Source organism: Cucurbita pepo, chromosome LG07 (assembly GCF_002806865.2).
Source record: "Cucurbita pepo subsp. pepo cultivar mu-cu-16 chromosome LG07, ASM280686v2, whole genome shotgun sequence".
NCBI classification, from domain to species: Eukaryota; Viridiplantae; Streptophyta; class Magnoliopsida; order Cucurbitales; family Cucurbitaceae; genus Cucurbita; species Cucurbita pepo.
In genome coordinates, this window is record NC_036644.1 from 715091 (window position 1) to 736668 (window position 21578).

General features: G+C 34.6%; 5 protein-coding genes across 6 annotated transcripts; 2 read left to right on the top strand and 3 right to left on the bottom strand.

Moving 5' to 3' along the window:
* Positions 1–1588: 1588 nt before the first annotated feature.
* LOC111798732 (NDR1/HIN1-like protein 13) lies at positions 1589–2326 on the bottom strand. The gene has a single exon (XM_023682050.1). The coding sequence runs from the start codon at positions 2306–2308 to the stop codon at positions 1589–1591; it is 720 nt and encodes a 239-aa protein (XP_023537818.1). The 5' UTR covers positions 2309–2326.
* A 2406-nt stretch (positions 2327–4732) lies between these two features.
* LOC111798404 (F-box protein At1g22220-like) lies at positions 4733–6016 on the top strand. The gene has a single exon (XM_023681520.1). The coding sequence runs from the start codon at positions 4897–4899 to the stop codon at positions 5920–5922; it is 1026 nt and encodes a 341-aa protein (XP_023537288.1). The 5' UTR covers positions 4733–4896; the 3' UTR covers positions 5923–6016.
* Positions 6017–7024: 1008 nt separating this feature from the next.
* On the top strand, positions 7025–7795 carry LOC111798734. The gene has a single exon (XM_023682051.1). The coding sequence runs from the start codon at positions 7025–7027 to the stop codon at positions 7793–7795; it is 771 nt and encodes a 256-aa protein (XP_023537819.1).
* A 1013-nt stretch (positions 7796–8808) lies between these two features.
* Positions 8809–11653, bottom strand: LOC111798406. The gene is made up of 5 exons (XM_023681524.1): positions 11305–11653; positions 11144–11217; positions 10416–10548; positions 10024–10302; positions 8809–9340 (listed from the first exon to the last, which is right to left on the bottom strand). Exons 1-5 carry the CDS (start codon positions 11434–11436, stop codon positions 9083–9085), a joined length of 876 nt encoding a protein of 291 aa, XP_023537292.1. The 5' UTR covers positions 11437–11653; the 3' UTR covers positions 8809–9082.
* Positions 11654–16085: 4432 nt separating this feature from the next.
* Positions 16086–19561, bottom strand: LOC111799014 (serine/arginine-rich splicing factor SC35-like). 2 transcript variants are annotated; one of them, XM_023682394.1, is made up of 8 exons: positions 19362–19561; positions 19210–19288; positions 19051–19130; positions 18877–18943; positions 18698–18772; positions 17909–18109; positions 16543–16711; positions 16107–16447 (listed from the first exon to the last, which is right to left on the bottom strand). In XM_023682394.1, the coding sequence occupies exons 1-8, from the start codon at positions 19435–19437 to the stop codon at positions 16442–16444; spliced, it is 753 nt and encodes a 250-aa protein (XP_023538162.1). In that variant the 5' UTR covers positions 19438–19561; the 3' UTR covers positions 16107–16441. The 2 variants fall into 2 exon arrangements, with proteins under 2 accessions (XP_023538161.1, XP_023538162.1); XM_023682393.1 differs by having other exon boundaries at positions 16086–16711.
* Positions 19562–21578: the final 2017 nt, after the last annotated feature.

Below are 21578 nucleotides of genomic sequence, written 5' to 3' on the forward strand. Positions count from 1 at the left end.
ATAAAAAAGAAAAAAGTGACGTTGTTAATGTTAATTTTAAAATTATATAAATATTTTTTTAAAAAAGAGTCCATGTGATTTTAACTTAAAAGCGATATTAATAAAAGAAAATTAAGTTTAATTTTTTTTTTGAAATAATATTAATAAAAAAAATTAATTATTTTTTAAACAAAATACTAACAATTTTTATACCAAATTAATGGTAAGAAAATATATATTATTATGATAAGAAAATATATATACATATTAAAAGTTGAAGGGTATTATTAAAACTTTTGAAATTAAATATTTGTATTAATTTAAGTTTTTTATTTTATTATATTCTCCTCGTCATTTATTTATTTTATTTATATATATATATATATTAAAAGTTGAAGGGTATTATTAAAACTCTTGAAAGTAAATATTTTTATTAATTTAACTTAATTTTTTTATTATATTCTCCTCCTTTTATTTATATATATATATATATATATATAAAAAGTTGAAGTATATTATTAAAACTTGAAAGTAAATATTTTTATTAATTTAACCTAATTTTTATTTATTTATTTATTTTTATTATATTCCCCTCGTTATTTATATATATATATGTATATATATATATAAATAAATAAATAAATAAATAAATAAATAAATAAATAAAGTTGAAACTAAATATTTTTATTAATTTAACCTAATTTTTATTAATTTATTTATTTTTATTATATTCCCCTCATTATTTATATATATATATAAAGTTGAAACTTTTGAAAGTAAATATTTTTATTAATTTAACTTTTTTTTTCATCATTTAACCAAAAATAACTTCGTACTTCAATTATATTACGCGAACCGTTAAATTTGGATAAATTAAACATTATTTAATGGATTAAGTTATTTTGATTAGAGAGGTCCATTTAATTAATAAAGTTGAATCTACATTAATTAATTAATTAAATAAATAAATATATATATACGAGATGAGTTTTCCGCTTCAACTTCTACCCACTTTAATATATATTAAATATATTGATATTACGTTAAAATATAATTTTATTAACGAAAATATTTATATAAATATATCAGAATATTTAATACTAAAAAATCCTCAATGAAAAAACAAACACCAAGAAAAATACACAAATATACATATAATTAAATATATATTAGACAGTAATTATAAGATTTTAAGGCAGGCCAAATTATTTTATAATATGTATATCACCTTATAATTATTTATATAATTAAATAAACATTAATCTAATTAATATTGTTTTTTTTTTTATTAAGAAGTGAAATATATATATATATATATATAAAAGACTTTCCTATATGAATAAAATATTATGGAAAATAAAATAAAATTCCAAAAACCCTAAAAGACATCCATTAACAGAGAAGCTCACATAAAAATAACAAAATAATAAAATAATAAGATTTAAAAAAAAAAAGAAAAAACGAAACGAAACGAAAGAGAGATTGAGATCATATGGATATTCGCCATTCATGTTCTTCATGGTATACAAACAAAGAAAGGAAATTCAGCACGAAATACCATTTTTTTTTTTTTACTTTTTTTTTCTCACGTTGTAGATCGTACTGTTCGTCATTGTCGTTTGCTTTCGCAATCATGCGACAATATCTTTGAATTTTTTCCCAACGTGTTAACCGTGAAACTACAAACAACAACAAATTCGACATTTCGATGCATCGATAAGCGACCTATTGTTTCTGCCGGAAGATTCATCTTCAAAGACATGACCACGTGGAGTTTAGACTTTTTGTCTTCCATCCGCCGCTTGAACTCTTTAGGGAAGGAAGACGATGATTTTGCATGGAATGCTAGCGTGACATGTTCTTCGGAGCCATGTTCTTGATGGATGAGCGGGAATTTCGCAGTAGCAAGTTCGTGTTTCCGAAACGATAGGAAGGCATGTGATGGGGATTTGAAGGACATTGAGCCAACAGAATTAGGGTTATGGATGTTGAGTTTGATGTGGAAGTCGTGGCCAGAAGGAGCGAGTTTGAATGTGGTGAGTTTGACGATGGGGGGTTTGGGAGAGGCGAGGAGAGGAGGGAGGAGAACGGCTAGGAGAATGATGACGAGGAGGAGGGCAGCGATGGGGAGGAAGAAGCGGAGACAACAAGAGCGTCGATGTTGGGAGGATTCGACAGAAGGGTTACGATGACGCTCGACGATAAGGGCATTTTCAGGAGGAGGAATACGGTAGATTTGGTCCTTGGGGATCTGGACGACGTAGGTGCCAGAGGAGAAGATGGGAGGGTCGGGTAGAGAGTAAGAAGAGCGAGCCCGCTCCGAGTCCATCTCCGAGACCGAGGAGATGGAAGAAGAGGAAAAAGAGGAGGAGAAGGGAGGAGGAGGATTGAGGAATGGAGAGTAATGGCAATGGTTGAGGGTTGTGGAGAATGCATGGGGATAGGAGGGGGAGGGAAGGGGGAATTTGGGTTATGGTTTTTTGGAACAAAATCCGAATTCAAAGGGATTTTTTACAAATCATTTGCCTTAATATTAGAGACAAAGGGTTGGGGTTTGTTCTTTTACTTGGTCAACCCTCCTTCCTTAAAAAAAACACCGCATTTTTGTCTTTTTCTGTTAGAACATTCGTCTAATTTGTGTTTGTTCGTAAACTTTTAATATATTTTATGTAAGATTATATTAAACCATTGGATAAATATTTACTTAGTCAACCCTCCTTCCTTCAAAAAAACACGACATTTTTGTGTTTTTTTTATTAGAACATTCGTCTAATTTGTGTTTGTTTGTAAATTTTTAATATATTTTATGTAAGATTACAATAAACCATTATAAATTATGGATAAATAAATGTTTTTTAACAACTCAACAACCCGGATAGATTGGGTTGTGAAAATTTTTGGGTTGGGTTGGGTTACTAATCTAACCAAACTGAACATTTGGGTTGGTTCAAAAAGTTTTTTCAACTCAACCCGACCCATGTACACTTCTAGACAGGATTATTGAAGACTTGAATTGAATGTCTTTTCTACTGGGATTCTCGAGGGTCTATTAAAATCAACCTATAAGCTAATGTTATGAGTGAAATTAGACCGTAAGAATAAGCATAGAGACCGAAAATCTCAAGGGTCTAGTAAAATGGGCCGAAACATAAAAAGAGATTAAACTATCAGATTGGAGAGAGACGGGAACTTGGGTTAAAGCCCAAGTCTCCTGATCAACTTCATATCTTCGAGAAATCTTGGTCCAACCCAATTTGATATTTTTTCTTTTTATCGAACCTTCGCAACATTTTCTTCCAAACTTTTAAGTTTTTACTATGTTAATTTAAATATTAGTACGTGTGACAGAGTGTAATAATAACGATAAATATTTAAAAGAAATAAGATAAAAAATAATGTTAATAAAAGTTTAATTTTTTTTTTATGGAATCTTTAATTTAATATTTGGAATGAAAATGAAAAGAAAATAATAATTTGTTTAAAAAAAAGGTCAATTATTACGTTTCTTTTACCGCACGAATTGAATGATACTCGGTTTAAGTAACGTTCGAAAATTATGAATATCACACTAATTATTTTTCATTCCAACCACTTAAGTTGAAATATTAAAGTGATATTTAATAATAATAATAATAAATAATTTTGTTGAATTAATCAATCATCCCTTTTGTATTCAAAATATTCCATTATTTTAATTAATTTTTTTAAAAATAAATTAATAACTAAATTCTCCGTCATATTTTATTATTTCGATTAATATTTCTTTAATTTTACGATCGAGAGAATTAATTAAAAAATATATATATAGAATCGTTGGATAATGACTGATCAATAAATTAATAATTTTATTTAAAAAAATATATAATTTAATGACTTTAATAACTACAAAAATAATCCGACTCGAACGAACAACAGCCATCAACGCTCTATCCTTTAGAGGTCAAGTTGTAGAGCCAATATCAATAGGGACATGGATTAGGTTCACACCCTTTTTTTGACCTTTTCTTCCCATCATTTTTTTTTTGTGACAAATTTTCCAACCATATTAAATATGGGTTAGCCGTTGTCCATTCTCGGAAGAAACTCAATAAAGTTGGGCTAGTATTACGTCAAATTTTTTTGACCAATTAAAAATCTCTATTTTGCTCGGAATAATTCTATATTGGTTGATGTTGAGCGATGACAAAGCGTGTTGAAATGACTCGTATAGGTCTGTGGAGGTAGTAACAACCAAACTCTATCGCTAGCAGATATTGTTCGCTTTGGTCTGTTATGTATCATCGTCAACCTCACGATTTTAAAACGTGTATACTATAGAGAGAGTCTAAACCCTACTTCGACCCGTGCCTTGTACCGTCTAGTGACTAGCTTTGATACCATTTATAACAGCTCAAGCCCATCAATAGCAAATATTGTTTGCTAGAAAGAAGTTTCTACTCCTTTTTATATATATATATATATATATATATATATATTATATGGTGTGTACTGTGATATCTCACATTGGTTGGGGAGGAAAACAAAACATTATTTACAAGGGTATGGAAACCTTTCCCTAGACGCGTTTTAAAGTCTTGAGGGAGAGCACAAAAAGAACAATATCTGCTAGCGGTGGATCTGAGTCGTTACATGTATGTATGTATGAATGTATATGTATATGTATATGTATGTATGGACAAGGAGATGGACCAAAATCTTTTACGCTTCTATATTAATATTTAAAAATTTTGTGAATTTCAATGGGCCGTAATTGGGCCTGTGGGTCCCATTGGTTGTAGGTCAACGGTCAAACCTCCCGCAACTTGTCCTTTCTCTATCTCTCTCCCACTTGCCTTGCAGGCGGAGCTTCTGTTAAATAAGTACGTAAAAACGAAAACAAAAAAAATAAACATAACGGATAATTTCTTGCAGTCTTCCATGGCGGAAGGGCAGGATTCTTCGTTAATCCACATCGACGATGCCTTCGATTCTCTTCCAGATTCCATAATTCTTCTGATTTTCAACTCCGTTTCCGATGTCAAAACCTTGATCCGTTGCAGAGCCGTCTCGAAGCGATTCAACTCCCTCGTTCCTCATTCCGATTCTCTCTTTCTCAAGGTCGATTGCGTCATTTCTTCCGATTCTGATTCCGATGAAAACTCGTTCCTCTACGGATTTTTCAAGTCCGTTGTGAAATCGTTCTTCGATTTGATTTCTCCTATCCTCGTTCAGTCCGAATCGCAGAACTCTCCGGCGCAAATCCTCCGTCAGTTTATCCGGATCCAGCGTTTAGAGATCGAGTTTCCGACGGGAGATCTTAAGGTTGAGAGAATCGGAGGCGTTAAATGGAGAGCGGAGTTTGGGATTACGCTTAGGAGTTGCGTGATTTTGCTATTTCGAGGGATTAGGTATGAGTCGTATGATGAGACGGCTGTGGCGGATGGTTTCGATTTCATCGAAGAACTGAAATCGAAGGTGTTTTTGACGATTAGTACTCTGATTACGGCATCGGCGAGGCACAACGTGTTGGCGGAGGTGATCGAGGAGCATTTGGAGGTGGAGAGTCTTGTTTTGCGAGACAGGGAAGGGGAAGGCGTGGTGGAGATGGACAAGGACGGTTTAGATGAGTGGAGGAAATCGAGAGAGCGTAGCGGCGAAGACGGCGGCGGAGTAGCGGCGGAGGGAGGGGAATGGCGACGGACGAGAACGAGGGTTCCGAGTACTACGGTGAGGATGAGACATCTGCCGAGGGTGGAGCTCCGGCGAGGGATGTGGATGGAGGACGCCACGTTGGTGGTGGTGAGGCCAACCACAAATGCCAGCAAGGATAAAACTGATGACATGGAGAAAGAGAATGATGAGGTGGCATTGAGGACGTTCGAAGGTGATGATGTGTACGGTGAGGCAGTGGGAGCGTTACTGAAGAAGGGCCGGAGGTATCAGTTAGAAATGAACTCTTTCTAGATTTTTCTTTTTTCTTTTTTCTTTTCTAAATATATATAAATACTGTAAATTAAAACTTTCTGAGCTGGAAATATATTTATTTATAATGGACCAATTGAAGCCCGTTTATATTGGGCCCTAATCTTTGGGCCGAATGATATTTTTCAAAGGTCAGAACAATATTTTTTTAAAAAAAATTTAAATAATCCAACTTGAAATTTGACCATATATTAAAAATTAACTTACTTTGTTCTAATAATTATATTTTAACAGTAAGAATAAGAATATACTATTGTGAATTTGATGATTAAATAATTTTATTTTATATTATAAAAAGTAAATATTATATTAATCTTTATTCAAATTTACTTTCCATTTTTTATTTTTTTATTTACAACAAAAATTGTTAAATTACATTTTTACCCCTGTTAATTTCTGTGTTTTTTTTAATCCTACTCTCAAAAGGTCAATTTTGGATCGTAATTTGAAAAAATAACAGCGAGCTACCCTATTGCACATGGGTGTGTTACAACATGCGTGAACGTTTCGAGACGAGTATTTCGGGAGACTTCCTTTGAAATGAGTTTTTCAACAACAATACCGAACGACGGGGTGTGTTGGTACTGTGCCCCAACCCATGTGTCAGATGTTGGATTATATACTCCCGTTGAGTTTTTCAACAACAATATCAAACGATAGGAGTGTGCTAGTACCGTGCCCAAACCCATGTGTCAGAGGTTGGATTATATACCCCCGAACGACAAGGATGTGCTGGTACTGTGCCCCAACCCATGTGTCAGAGATTGAATTATATACTCCCGAACGACAAGGGTGTGCTGGTACTGTGCCCCAACCCATGTGTCAGAGGTTGGATTATATACCCCGTTATTTAGAACGTATGTCGTAAATGATTTAAAAACTAGCATGGATAAATGTTCGGGACGTCCCAATGGGATGATTGGGACGATCTAACACATGGGTTAATTTACAACAGAGGTGTTGGAGCACTTTTTCTAGAGATTTTTTTTAAATTTTTTTTAAAAAAAGTGCTTTAATTAGATTTTCCCACTCTTTTTGTTTTAAAATCCAAATTTCACTCATCTTCTTCAACACAAACCAGAAAATGAAATCCATGAAATCAAGAACTTCCAAATCCAAACCCACTGCTCCGCCGGCCGACCTTCTCGTTTGCTTTCCGGCACGTTCCCCTCTCACCCTTTTACCAAAACCCATCTGCAGTCCGGCCAGACCGCCGTCGGAATCCCACCGTCGCCACCAGAAAAGGCCAACGCCGGTTGGAGCCGCCCAAGCTAGCCCTCTGCTTTGGGCCAAGGAGTTGGCGTCGGAGCCGACATCGCCGAAGGTCACATGTGCCGGCAAGATCAAAATCCGACCCACCACCAAGAATTGGCGATCAGTTATGGAAGAAATCGAGCGAATTCACAAGAAGAAGAAGAAGAAATTACCCAATCAAAATCAAAACCCACTTCGATTCAAAAGAGAAATCGTTAATATTCTGTCGTGTTTTCGCGGCTTCCGCTTCGATTTCCGTTGCTTCAGAGGCTTCCATCAGTCCGTAATCACATCGGAAGAAGAACAAGAAGACGGCGACGGCGACGGCGAGTGCGAATCGGAAGAAGAACCCAACAAAGGTTCGAGAAGAACAATGTTCGCGGAATGGTTCATGATTGTACAGGAAAAAGAAGAAACCAAACCCAGAAACAATATCAGTTGCTCTGTTCCGCCGCCAAATGCTCTGTTACTGATGCGTTGCAGATCAGTCGGGTGGATCGAGCGGAAACCAAAAGAAGAACAAGAAGATGATGAAAAAGAAGAAAAACAATCCAAAATCAGTCACAATCCATTGCTGAGAACTCGGAGTTGGAAGAGATGATGAGTAACTTTTATGCTTTATTTTGTTTCGTCTTTTTTTTTTTTTTTTTTTTTTTTAAAATCTAATTTTAAAAAGGTAAAATTAAAAGATGTAAAGAGGGAAAAATGCCCACTAATCATGATTATCCCTTTTAATTTGGTTTTAATTTCTGCTCTTAATCACCTCTGTCCTTGATATTTCATTTTTCTATTTCTTCATATTATATATATATAAAAGAAAAAATAATAATTAAGCCCATCGAGACTTAATTTATTGGTTAAAATATTATATAGTAAATATTCACAAATTTAAATTTTAATCTTTATAGTACCAAAAAAAAAAAAAAATGATAACCATTTAATTTTTTTCTTAATTTCATATTTATAAATATTACTTTCACTTATAATTTTTTTTGGTTAAAGGTATTAAATTTTAAAATTTTAAAATTATATTGATTTATTAGGATTTTTTACCATTTTTTTTAATTAAAGATTATATTAAGAAATGAAAATTTTGAAATAACTTTTTTTTTTTTTTTCAAGAATAATAAACACAGTAAAATTAGATTTCCCTCTTGGGCTAGGTCATTTCGGGGCAAGTAGATCATTTCTGATGAAAAGAATGATTCAGAGTTCTTGCAAAGTGGAACCGTGCAGTACTAGACACGTGATAGATCTTCCAACGAACAAGATTTTTTTTAATAAGCCAATTCATTTGGGATCCTGTAGATCCACTCTTTTTCTCATTCAAAGATCAGCCTTTTGTCTCTATGTTTTTGCATCGAAAATTCTTTGCAGACGAAGAGATGTTGAAGGAACTGCTTACTTCCCAGACTCGATCTCCAAAGTTAAATGGAGAATTTCGCAATGACGAAAAATGAAACAGGTAGTGGGAATGAAAACAGGGAAGACTTCCCCATTCCCGCCTCATGCGGACGACATCTCTACTTTATATTGGCTCATTAAGATAAAATTTTATTTATAGGAATTAAAACATGAAAATATTAAAATAGGAAATAAAAAAAGGGTTTAGGGTTGAGCATAATAACCGAATCAATTAATCAATATAATGATAAACAAATGAGAAGAACCCCAAGAGATGGAAAGAGTAAAATAGGAAGAAAGAAGACAACCAACCAACCAACCAACCAACATAAAACTGCACACAACTAACCAAGTACATAACTCAATTAGCAGACTCCATAGTTAACCCTAAAACATAATAATTACCCAAACCAGATCACAATTTTCATAATATCCATCTCCCCACCAACTGAAAGTATTGAGTTTTGGTTAGAACCTAGATTACTTAAACCAATGCAATGCTGCTCTCTCCGCCCGGGGGTTTGCGTACCCCGCCTAAGTAGTCTCGGGTCTCTACCTTCCCGTCTGCAAATATGTCGCTCCCACTCATTTCGCGTAATTTTGCGACGCTCAATGGTTTCTCTGCAGACGACGGAGGAACGTCGCCTTTGAAGATGTCGTTTCCTGATAACTCCGAAAATTTCTTGTCGTATATCTTCTTTGCTGTCTTTACTGAAGGTTCTTCACCAGGGATCACGTTTATCTGTGTTGGTATCCCATGTGGAATATCAGAAGGAACGCAGGCCTTATTAGAATTAATAAAGGGATGAATGAAAACTAGGGATGTTAGTACTGAAGATAACAGAAGCTCGCAATGATGATATATTAACTAATTAAATGATATTATATGCTTCGAAGAAAGACTTGGAAGAAAAGTTAACAAAAAAAAAAAAAACAGGGACATGCTAAATTATTCAGAACAAGCAACCCCACGTAGAGCAATTAGTAATGATTGCAAGTATATTAGCAAACTGGAATCCTAGGATTTCATCATTGTGAGTGAGCTTCTGGCCCCATCGTGAAAATATGATGCAAAGGAACGAGTGAATTAGTTGATGAACTACCCTTATGATAACTTAGTCGCACGTATATTAACCAACTGGAATCCTAGGATTTCATCATTAAGATTCTAACCCCATCAGGAAACTAAGATGCAAAAGAACGAGTAAGATAAATTGGTTGATGCAAGACCCTTCTATCCATGCTGCCTGACGAACGAACGAACGAACGAGCAGCTATGGTGAGAACCTAACACTAAATTATGTAATTTCTAAGCAAAATGAGAGAGTGTCGTTTGTGGGGTGTGCATTCAAAATGGATGTATTTGAAATTAGAAGGACTAAAATTCCATCCTGAAAATTACTTGATCAGAAGAGTACTACTTACATTATCAGGCTCCCCAATCTCAATGCTTCCTTTTAAATCCAAAGTGCGTGCAGTTGTTGGTCGGGGTAAGATCTCAGGAGGAGGCGCGAATATATCATGTCCACTAAGCTCCTTGCATTTAGCATCAGAAAGCTGCTTCTTCAACATTGCATCGGCATCGCTTTCTAGGTTCCCGCTCAGCTCACGCTGCTTCGCAACCTCGGGTAGAGTAGTTGGTTTTTTAGGAGAAACACTTCCTTCTTCACCGAATGAAATATGACTAATCCCAGCCAAGGCTTGCTGCAGTTGATCGAGCCGTCAAGAATAGAAGTTAGAAAAGCCTTAACCAAACACAAATTCTTCTCACAGTCACAGATAAACTGCAATAAATGATGATCTTCTTCGATGGATACCTGGTACATACGTATTCCTGTTTTATTCTGTGAAGGGTTGGCGCTTCCAGATTCTAGTTCATCATCTTCTTCGTTTGCAACAAAAATGCCACTGCCAGTCATCTCCTTCATTTTATAACCAGAACAGGGTTTCCTGGTGTTTGCAAATTAAACAACAAATGAGACGCCTCATATGAAACTCAAGCTAAACGACTCCAGCAAATTCAAGATTGTAAACCGTTAAGACTCAAAAGCAACTAGAAAATTTGCATTCAAATGACGTTAAAATCAATTGATGCGGGAAGGACGAACAAATTTGATCAAAGATTTGTGAAAATGCCTTGAAAACCAGAAAGGAATACGGATTTGAGATCCAATCAGCAGTCATTTGAGCAAAACAAATATTACCACGCAAGGAGGAAGAGATAGAGATTTGAAATTTGAATAACTTGGCCAATTTTTAAAAACTAAGCAAGCAGATCGGAGGTTTACAGAAATGATACAAATTCAACAAGCGCTACACAACTGAAAAAGAGCGACAAAATAGCAGCGAATGAGAAATAGGGAGAGAGAACAAAACAGTCTTCTCAATATCAAGAAAACACCGAAACGAAACAGATTAGCTCATTCGAGTTTCCACCTTAACAATTCACAGTACTCACAATTCGGCACAAGAAAGAAACCGAAACAAAAATTATCCAAAAGAACAGGAATGAAATAAGCAAGAACAAAACCGATTTAGATCTCACCTTTTGTTCAAGCTCTCAACCTCCTCATCCGTGACCTGACCTCCAAAGACGACCTTACTAATCCCAGGGGAGGGCTACAAAAACAACAAAAACAAAGAGAATAAGCAGAAGAAGACGAAAGGAAAGAAGAAAAGGAAAAAAGATAAAAATGTAGAAAGTACCTGATGAGACCTCGGAGCAGAGCGAGAAGCAGAAGAAGAAAGCGCAGAGGAATCAGCCGGCGGAACTTCCGGCCAAGTGAGCAGATCTGCAGTAGAGGTGTGAGGCTTCCGAACAGGAGTAGCTCTGTCCATTGAAGAAGAAGAAGAAGAAGAAAGGAATTGGGAAGAATTGCAGAGGAGAGAGAGAGAGAGAGAGAGAGAGAGAAATGGAAGCGAAGAAGATGAAGAAATGGAGTTGGTCTGAGTTCGCTTCAAAAGCACTCTGAAGCTATTTGTTAATGGCTTCTGCTTTACTCTCCACGAAGAAACCAGACGGAAGCGCTTTCCGACTTCCCAACCCTGCCGTCGAACCAGAGATGTCTTTTTTTAAAACCGAAATGACGAAAATACCCTCAGGATCTGGAAGTTTCTATTTATTTCTTTTTCTTTTTTAACTTTTTTTAATTTTTTTTAATGGAGAGTGGATTACAAGCGAGATCAATATTGCTGTATTTAATTTTTTTTTTCTCTATTTAAAATATTTGAATTTTCTAAGCGCCATTTCCATTTGCGCCGCACGTGCCACCAAATGACTGTTTCTCGTTTTTGCAAATTACCCCCCCAATTTCTCTATATTTATTTATTATTTTTTTTCATTAAACAAGTTGTATTAAGAAATATATATTAAATATTGTAATCTTTTAACAAGTGTATAAATTTAATTCATATTTTGATATTTTGAATATATATAAAAATTAAAAAAAAATTAAGGACCAAATTTATAATTTAATATTGTTAATTATTGCAAATACGTCCTTGTCTATTTCACCTTTTTTATACTTCCCTCCCCCACACTTTCTTAAATTACACTAGGTACCAAAGAAGGAAACACGTTAGGTGTAGAAATAATAATATAATAATATATATTATTTAAAATTGTTTTTGTTTGGATATGGTTTGGTTGGTCTCATGCACCAAACACGCCAAAAATTGGAATTCTTTGAAATATCAATAATTAATTTCTTTTATTTTAATTAATAAGTTATTTATATATATTTATTTTAATTAATTTATCCCAAAAAGGACCACTTTATTTATTAATTAATTTATATAGGAAATAAAAATATATGTAAAAATGGGTGAAATGACTAGAAAGTCAAATGTGCCAACCAATCTTGTGACTTTAGGTGTACCCAAAATGGGGAGAATCAAAAATTCATAAAAATATTAAATTAAATTAAATTACAAATTTAAAATGGAAAATGGGGAAAATAAATAATAAATAATAAATAATAACAAAATTGGAAATAATTATAAGGAGGAGGGCAAGTGGAAAAGCATAATTCACTGAGAAAGTAGCAAAGATGGCATGTGAGCTAAACTTTCACGTGCACTCATTTCCCTTTTATCATTATTTTTTTTTTAATTTAATATATATATAATTAATTAATTCCTTTATTGTACTAATTATTACGATTAAAAAATGTATATGATTTTATTGCCTTCATTTATTTAAAATTAAGCTTTATTTATAATATATTTATTAATGAATAACATTTAAATTAAAATTAAATAATGTAATAATATTGTTGAAAGTAATTAATGTTATGTTAAGAACTAAAAAATTATAAATTAAGTTAATTTATTTAAAGTTCTTAAAATAGAATAATTTATTTAAAAATAAAAAAGGGAATGATATTATTTGAATAATTATTTTAGTTTTTAATGTTGCTAGAGAAGCTTCTATAGGGAATGATATTAAGGATATGTCCTAATTGGCCATCGGAAATGACCGTTGGAAGGGTTGTAAATGAGGGCATTTTTGTAATTTCATTTGCTCACAAAATATTTAGAACCCATCTCTTTCATGTTGGGCTTCATAATTGTATTGCAAGAAACAACCACGTGATGTGATGTAAATTAATTTTCTTTTTTCTACCTAGTCCCTCCATTTTTTAAAATTAACGTTTTTGGCCCTTTTTTATATATATATATATATTTTTTAAATGACACGTGATGTAAAATGCGTCTATTAGGGAGAGATTTTCACACTCGTATAAGAGATGTTTTGTTTCTCTCTCCAATCGATGTGAGATCTCACAATTCAACCCCTTTGGGACCCAACGTTCTCGTTGGCACACCGCTCAGTGTCTACCTCTGATACAATTTGTAATAATTTAAACCCACTGCTCGGTGTCTAGCTCTGATACAATTTGTAACAATCCAAACCCACTGCTAGTAGATATTGTTCGTTTTGGCTCGTTATGTAACATCATCAAGCTCAAAATTTCAAAACGTATTTACTAGGGAGAAGTTTTCACACTCTTATAAGAAATGTTTTGTTCCCCTCTCCAACCAATGTGAGATCTCACAGATAGATAGAGTGCCATTCAGAAAATACGGAATAATCAACTTTGACTCTTTTTTTGTTTGGTCGGTACAACAATGTTATTATCGTAGTCTTGTCCTAATGTAACAAATTGAACAAAAAATCACGTTCTTCAACAAGTATAAACAATTAAATCCTACAGATCATTCGAATCCTCGACACATGTTTTAAAACATCAGACATACTTGTGTCCCTTTGAAATGATCGTGTCCAACCACACGTAGCTACGTAGACCTTAAGACCTGCAAACGGTAACAGAGTAATATAATAAAATATTAGTTGTAAATAATTAAGAAATAAATAACGCTGTAAATAATTTGAATATTAAGTAACAATGGAATCCAAAGAATAAGGAAAGAAAAATAAAAATTAGTTACTTGTTAATGGGATGCGGACCAATAGGAGCAATGTCGGCAGGGGCTTTGACGGCGACGTTTTGAACATCCACTACTTAAAATCCGCCTTTTATTTAATTTAATTTTTGTTTTAAATATTAAAATTCGCCTAATTAAACGGATAAAAGTAGCTGTCGTTTTGCTAATTAGCTTGTTTAGTAAACGAGTAATTTTATTTTTACCGATTTTTAAGCAATTTCCGAAAATTAAGTTTAATCAGTAAATTAAATTATTAATATAATAATGTGACCGAAATTAACTCCTATTTTTAATCTCTAAAGTTAATACATAAAAAACAAAAGACACTTTAATTCCCAACAAATAATAATAACAAATAGTTAAAAGATCAATAATAATTCTTATGCCGTGAAAACTCGTTAAAAGGTTAGAAGAGAGATGATCTAAGTATAATCAAGTGAGAATAGCTCGAAAAACTAAATCTTCTTGTTTTTATATGCTGTTCGACTAAGAAAATGATTACCGCACCGATTTCTCTTTATTATAATACATTGCATCAAAGTTTATTGACCGAAAGATTGGTAGATCCATTTTGATTGGAACGCTACTAGGTCCACTTGTTACATGTTGAATCAGGTAGCAATGAATAACCCTAGAGAAAACGAGCGTCCTTGAAAAAGACATAAAAGAGAAAAGGGGTTGAACATCGAGAATTAGTTAGTCAAATGCCCTATGATGTTTGCGACAGACCTAAATCTTGAGTCGGGAAGAAAAAATGCAATGATCATAATTAGAAATTTAAGCTGTCGCATCAGAAATGAGACCATATGTAATATATTGTTAGTAGATGCACTTTTCTTACGTTTAATCATGGTGAGTTGATTGTGATTTGATTAGTGACAAGCTCGAGGCACCGACACCGTAGGTGAGATCAATAGTCAACTAATTATTGATCTACGAGCAATTAAGCCTCTCAAGCTCGTCGATTCTCATTAGAATTACATGTCTTCATCTAGGAGTCTCTTATCTTAGCAAGTCTAATGGGTTTGAGAACAAGCTAATGTCTGAGCTGAGAAGATAAGCTGATGGTACTTACCTAAGTTAGCTTGGCGTAGCTACCTTGTTGAGTGAGTAAATCTCAGCCCATTAGTAGAACGGCACAATGTTTTAGCCTGAATATTTGATAGATATATATATATATAACAAGTACTAGGAACCAGCTATATCGTAGCTTGAGATACTCTTTCACCATTAGGTGTCTTTTGTCTCAAAAGGGCGTTCGTTTCTCTCATGCTAAGATCCCACTTCGATTGGAGGGGAGAACGAAATATACATTATAAAGTTGTAAGAACCTATTATAAAGTTATAAAAACCTCTTTCTAGTAGTTGCATTTTAGAAACATTAAGGAAGAGGAAAAGCCCAAAGAGAACAACATCAACTAGCAGTGGGCTTGAGTTGTTACAATTGGTATCAGAGTCAAACACGGGTTGGGAAGAGGGTGGACACAGAACGATATACCAGCAAGAATGTTGGGCCCCGAAGGGAGGTGGATTGGTGAGTCGCACATCCATTGGAGAAAGGAACAAGTGCCAGCAAGGATACTAGACCCCAAAAGGGGGTGGATTGTGAGATCACACATCGGTTGAGAAGGAGAATGAAACATTCTTTATAAAGGTGTGACTCTCTCTAGCAAACGCATTTTAAAAACTTCGAAGAAAAGCCTAAAAAGGAAAGCTCAAAGAGGACAATATCCACGGGCGATGGACTTGGGCGGTTACATTTCAAGTTCAACATGTTGGAGAAGGTTCGAGTCTTTGACCTCTTAGAAAAACTAAGACTAGTTTAAAACCTTTTAAAGTAAAAGATCACTAAATAAATACAAGTCTAACAGTTCTAAACTTGTAGTTCTCAACCATGAGTGAAATAACTATCAAAAAGATATATCAAAGGCCTTTTCTTTGTACCTGCTCATAGTAAACATTTGTGTAAACCACACTCAATGACCAAATTCATCCACAGAGCATCTAAATCAATAAACCCAACCATGTTAGAAAGTATATTAGCTACAAAATGTGGTGAATAGGTTCCAAAAAGACAAGATACAAGGCAGAAGAATCAATTCATTATACATCTAAGGAGGTCAAAACCAAACACTGGGAAGACTCATATTTTGCATGTAAATAGTACAGATACTAAAATGAAATCTAAAGGGAAAAAAGGGAAAAATAACTCAAAACTAATTAAGAACAAGATCCTACACGTCTATCTAGGCATCCAACAGTCCTTGGGAGTCTAAAGGCAGATACACTTGTGTAAAATATCCCCCTGGGATGCCATGATTGTTCATAAAATGCATAAAGAATTTCTAAAATCCAATGCCTTGCTTTCATATATTATCCCTATGGCACTTATAGATCACTCCTGCAGGCACAAATTATAGATATCACTAGACAGACCAGCACTTTTTTTTTTTTAAAGAATCATTGGCAATAAGAATGGCAGATTAGTTAGCTTACATCGGCATCGGATTTAGCAGGAGATGGGCTACGAGAATCGACTGGCTTATCATCTAGTGAGCCATTCTCTCTCTGAGGTGAATGTTCATCATCGCTTCTACCCCTCGATGGTGTCCTACGTGGAGAAATGCTTCTCCGAGTATCAGGGGAATGTCGGGTGGGTGACATGCTTCAGTATAAAGTCATTTCCAATTAGAGTGCAGACCGAAAAGAATTATAAGAATTGCAGTGAATGAAGGATGAGGACCTTGCATGGTTTTGGCAGTGTGAGATGTCCAGAAAATTAAATGAAAAGTGCGTTTGGATATGCTCAAGAAACTTGAAATAAAACTCCTAGTAATGCTAGATCATTGATTTTGGAGTGTGAGACGTTACAATGGAAAAATTCTTTATAAAGTATTAAAGCTCTAACAAGATATTTGTAAATATGTGAGCAGAATTACTCAATTGTGCGCTGCCAATGCTAAAATTCATAGCGATAACACACAAAAATCACTCTCAATGCATGCATGATCAATTCCTCAGTTGGGTTTTGTTCTTGTTCTTCACCACCATAAATGACTAGGTATCTTTGGTTTGACACATAGTGAACCCTATGTTGTAACTCCTTTGATTCAGCAATACATGTTGGTCGATTTCTCATGTTTCTCTGGATTATTTTACTTCTGTTCGTCTAACCAACCGAAGTGAAATAGGAGCATGTTCTTAGCAGGGAACGAGTTTACAATATGTGGAAATTTCAGATAGTCTCATTCATATTTGAACCTTTTATTACCTAAAAATCTGCTACATCTAAGTTTTTTGAGAATAAGAAGAGAGTTTTTTTTCCCTAATGGATCGATCTCCGGAATATTTTCCATTGTATTACTAGATCACTGTTGGTGTATTGATTGTGAATGTGTTAAGAGGAGTTGTTCAAAAGCTATTTTCAGACAGTTTTTTCCATCTTTCAAACGAAAGTTCAGGGTAAGATGGCTGAATAACTGTGCTTTTGCTTGTTTCTCTTGAGTGTGTTCTTCAAAGAGGTCTATTTTTCGTTCTCTTATTAGAATTATGGACTTATGGAGAATATTTCAAACGCAGGGTGATTTTCATAAGCCATGTTCTAAAAAATATGTAACGTTTGGCCAACATACCCCTCTCTCTTTGCCGAACCTGGTAGAATAAAATGAGCACCTCTATGGTTCCACCCATCCCCTCCAAATGTAAGTAAATAACAAGACTTCAAATACTCCTATCTCACAACTACTAGAGTAAGTGTTGCAAACCATAAAAGGATGGAAACTAACTAGAACCCATGCCAACCTTAGAACGCCTAAATACGATATCCCTTAAAAGCAATAAAAGAAAGAAAGTATTCATATACCTTCTATCGGAGCGGCTTGCACTACGCCTTTCATCATCTCTTTCTCTCCTTCGATCTTTATTACGGTCAGGACTAGCACTACAACTCCTACTTCTATGGCGTTCTCTCTCACTTCTGTGGGGTCTATCACGATCATATCTCTCCCGGCTTCTACTGCGGCTTCTTCTCCTGTAATCCCTATCCCTGTGGTCATCACGGTGCCTGAAATATTTTTGCAATCCATAAGAGAAGGTAGAGTAACCAGCTGGAAATAATGAGATAACAATCAACTGCCTGTAATGATAAGAAACTCAATTTAAGACAAGCCTTATAACCATTCGTCCCTTGTCCATAAAATTTTGTCATAACGAGTTAACCAAATACAAGTTAGTAACATATTTAAGGTAGTTTCATATAACGATTGGTGACCCCCAGAAAAAGAAAAAAGTGTACAAATTCATGATTTTCAATATACTTCTTCAAGCATAAGACTTTTAATCATCCACACTTTTTGTGAAGTCAAGAAATTGTGTCCTTAATCATTGTGTTAAACTTTACCATTAACTAGATTAACACACATAGCTAATTCTAGGTGTACCATACACACCAATTCTACTAAAGAAATTGCATTCACAACCAGATAAAAATTATTACCTCCTTCACTCTACATGACTATGCGGAAGGGTACATTGAAATTTTTCGTTTGAATCGCAAGTAAACGAGGATAATTACCTCGAGAAAATATAAATTTCTTCACCAGAGCTCTGATTCGAACTCCAAGTTCAGATGCATTTAGACTAGAACTCTCACCTTGGACGTGGACTGCGGCTCCTTGACCTGCCCCTTGTCATCGATGATGATGACTCCATCACCTTCCCCTTGCGACTGATACAAACCAAAATTCAAGAATCAAGAAACACGTTCTTGTGCAGCTGTGAAGTGTAACAAATTACATCCAAAAGCGTTTAAAATATTTATAGTAAACTCACATTTTCTCAGCATTGGGACCGTACTTAGCGAATTGAACCATAATTTCTCTACCATCCAACATTCGCCCTAGAGAACAGAGTAGAAACCCAAATTGGTTTCGCATATAAACAGCATCAAATTTAAACTCCAAAAGCTCAAGCTTAACGTGATTTTTTGGTCGAACTGAAGCTAACCGTCAAGCTTGTCAATAGCCTTCTGTGCTTCGTCCGCATACTTGTATCGAACAAACGCAAATCCCCGAGAATCCCCAGTCCTAACAGAAATCAAAACCAACCAATTACGCACTCAAATTCATCAAAAGAAAAGATTAAACGCAAAAGAGAGAAAGAAACCTGCGGTCTCTGGGAATGAAGACGTCGACGACTTTTCCATACTTGTCGAAAAGCGGGTAAAGATCGTCGGCGGTGGTTCCTGAAAAACAAAGAAATGGTAAGAGATTGAAGATAAAGAAAGAAGATAAGAGAAAATTAGGGATCGGAGATACGGAATGTGATGTTGAGGACGAGAAGCGAATAAGTATCTCTGATATCGGGAGGACCCGATCTTCCAAAGTGCGACATTCCTCTCTGCAACTGATCGATTTCAGCTATGGAGAGAGTGGCGACCAGCGTCAGCGGCGGATTCAGGGCTCAACTAGGTCTCTGGTGGAAGAAATTTCAACAATTTTGTGTATTTCTTCCAAGGTCCCTAAATTTAACTAAAATATAAAAAATGGCCCTCTCATTTTTTAATTATCAATATTATTTATTATCTAATTTAGTAAAAAGAATAATTATTTACATAATTATATATATATATATATCTATATATATATATATATATGTATGTATGTATGTATATATTATAGTTGATTGTGTCTTTGTGCAGAAGGCTCAAGGCAGCCCATTTATAAGTGACATTGTACTGAATTTGGGCTGGGCCCAACTACTCGTTTTAAGGGGTTGGGCCAACATGGGCTTACGTCAGCTCGGCCCATTTTATCACTTGTTTACAAGCACTTTTTTTTTTTTTTTTTTAATTTAATTATTTGGGGTGAAATTACTGACCAAGCCCAAGAGACGAGGCAAGTATCCAGAGCCTATCGAGCCTACTAAGGTTTAATAAACACGACCAAAGAGGCCAAAAATATTGCTCGTTTGTGAGACCGAACTCAGAGAGCTCCACATTACTTTAAAATCAACTCCTAATAATTTGGATACGTGAGCCAATTATGCTAAAAGAAATTGCATAGATCTTAAGGCTGAACAATAAAGGTATAGGGTCGAGAGGTCAACTTGGCCAATAAAGATCGACTACATCTGGGTCTAATGTGAGACCCGACATATATGTTACTCAATCACTACTTTTTCTCTCTAACAGAGAACACACAAAAAAGTCTCAACCAGACTTCAATTCTAAACATTAATATTTTTATATTTTAAAATATAAAAATAACCTTAAAAATATTTAAGGTTAAAAATATAATTGTATTAAGGAGGGTCCCACCACATAAATACTTAGAACAAACTTTTCATTTTATTGTTACGCACAATTATATGCAAAGGATATATACAAGCATGGATGCGTGTATCTTTTATCAAATAATTAATGTATTTTATTATTTCCAAAATAAAATAAATTAATTAATATATTTATCACTCGCTAGGTAGCTTTAGTCGTTTTCTTTTCCTACGTGTCATTAAATGTCCTTTTTACCCATATTTCGTCCTCGCATACAAGGGCATCTACGATATTTCACATCTTCTTCACACGGGCTGCTATTTCCACGTGGATCTAATTCCATATTTAAAAAAACTTGAAGAAAATTATAATAAATCTAATTTATTATTTACTCGAAATATCTTCATCGTAAATGGAAGCATTTTAATAAAATATTAATTAATTTATAAAATATTTATTTATTTATTATTATTATTATTATTTTTGCATGCAAATAAATATTGAATATTCTGGTGCTCCTGCCAAATATACTAACTATGGAACCTACCCTCTGTTCTCCAACTCCCCTAAATTTATAAGCTCAGCTGACAATTTATTACCCCTTATATCACCAAAGCCATTTAATCTCATATCTCTACCCACACATACTAACCCTAATTAGAAACCCGAGCACTCTCGATCTGCACACCGAGTAATAACGCGTATTCTGTTACGAATCCCGACTGTCCACTTTAAGCATAAGCTCTCGTGGTTTTGCTTTGAGCTTCCCCAAAAGACCTCATAATTCTTGCGTGCAGCTTGATCGTGCTGTCTAGGTCTAGAACGATAGTATCATACCAATGTGGAGGTAGCAAAATTTGGTCGTTGCTATCATGTGGGTATCGTGATCGTTTGGTTCGACCGAACTTTTTGGTGGTTGGGTTTCGAACCTCGAACATTTTAGTCGAAGTTATGGTGGATTAGTTAGTTGAGGTATGTTCGGGGTCGAGGTGGGTCGAGAGCATTTAACATGAAGAAAGCCGGTGGTGTGGTGAGGGTGACGAAAGCAAGTGTTTCATAATTTCAATGTCAATCCTTGAATTCTGCATTTAAGTGAATTCAAGGTCAATTAATGAAGGCTGGTAAACTTCCTTCACATTCATTTCTCTTTCTCTCCCACCTATAAATTTATTTAGAACGCAACCGAACCTAACCCGATTGACGTTAAATATGTATTATCGATCGAAAGATTAGAAGCTTAAATTCGATTAGAGGAGATTAG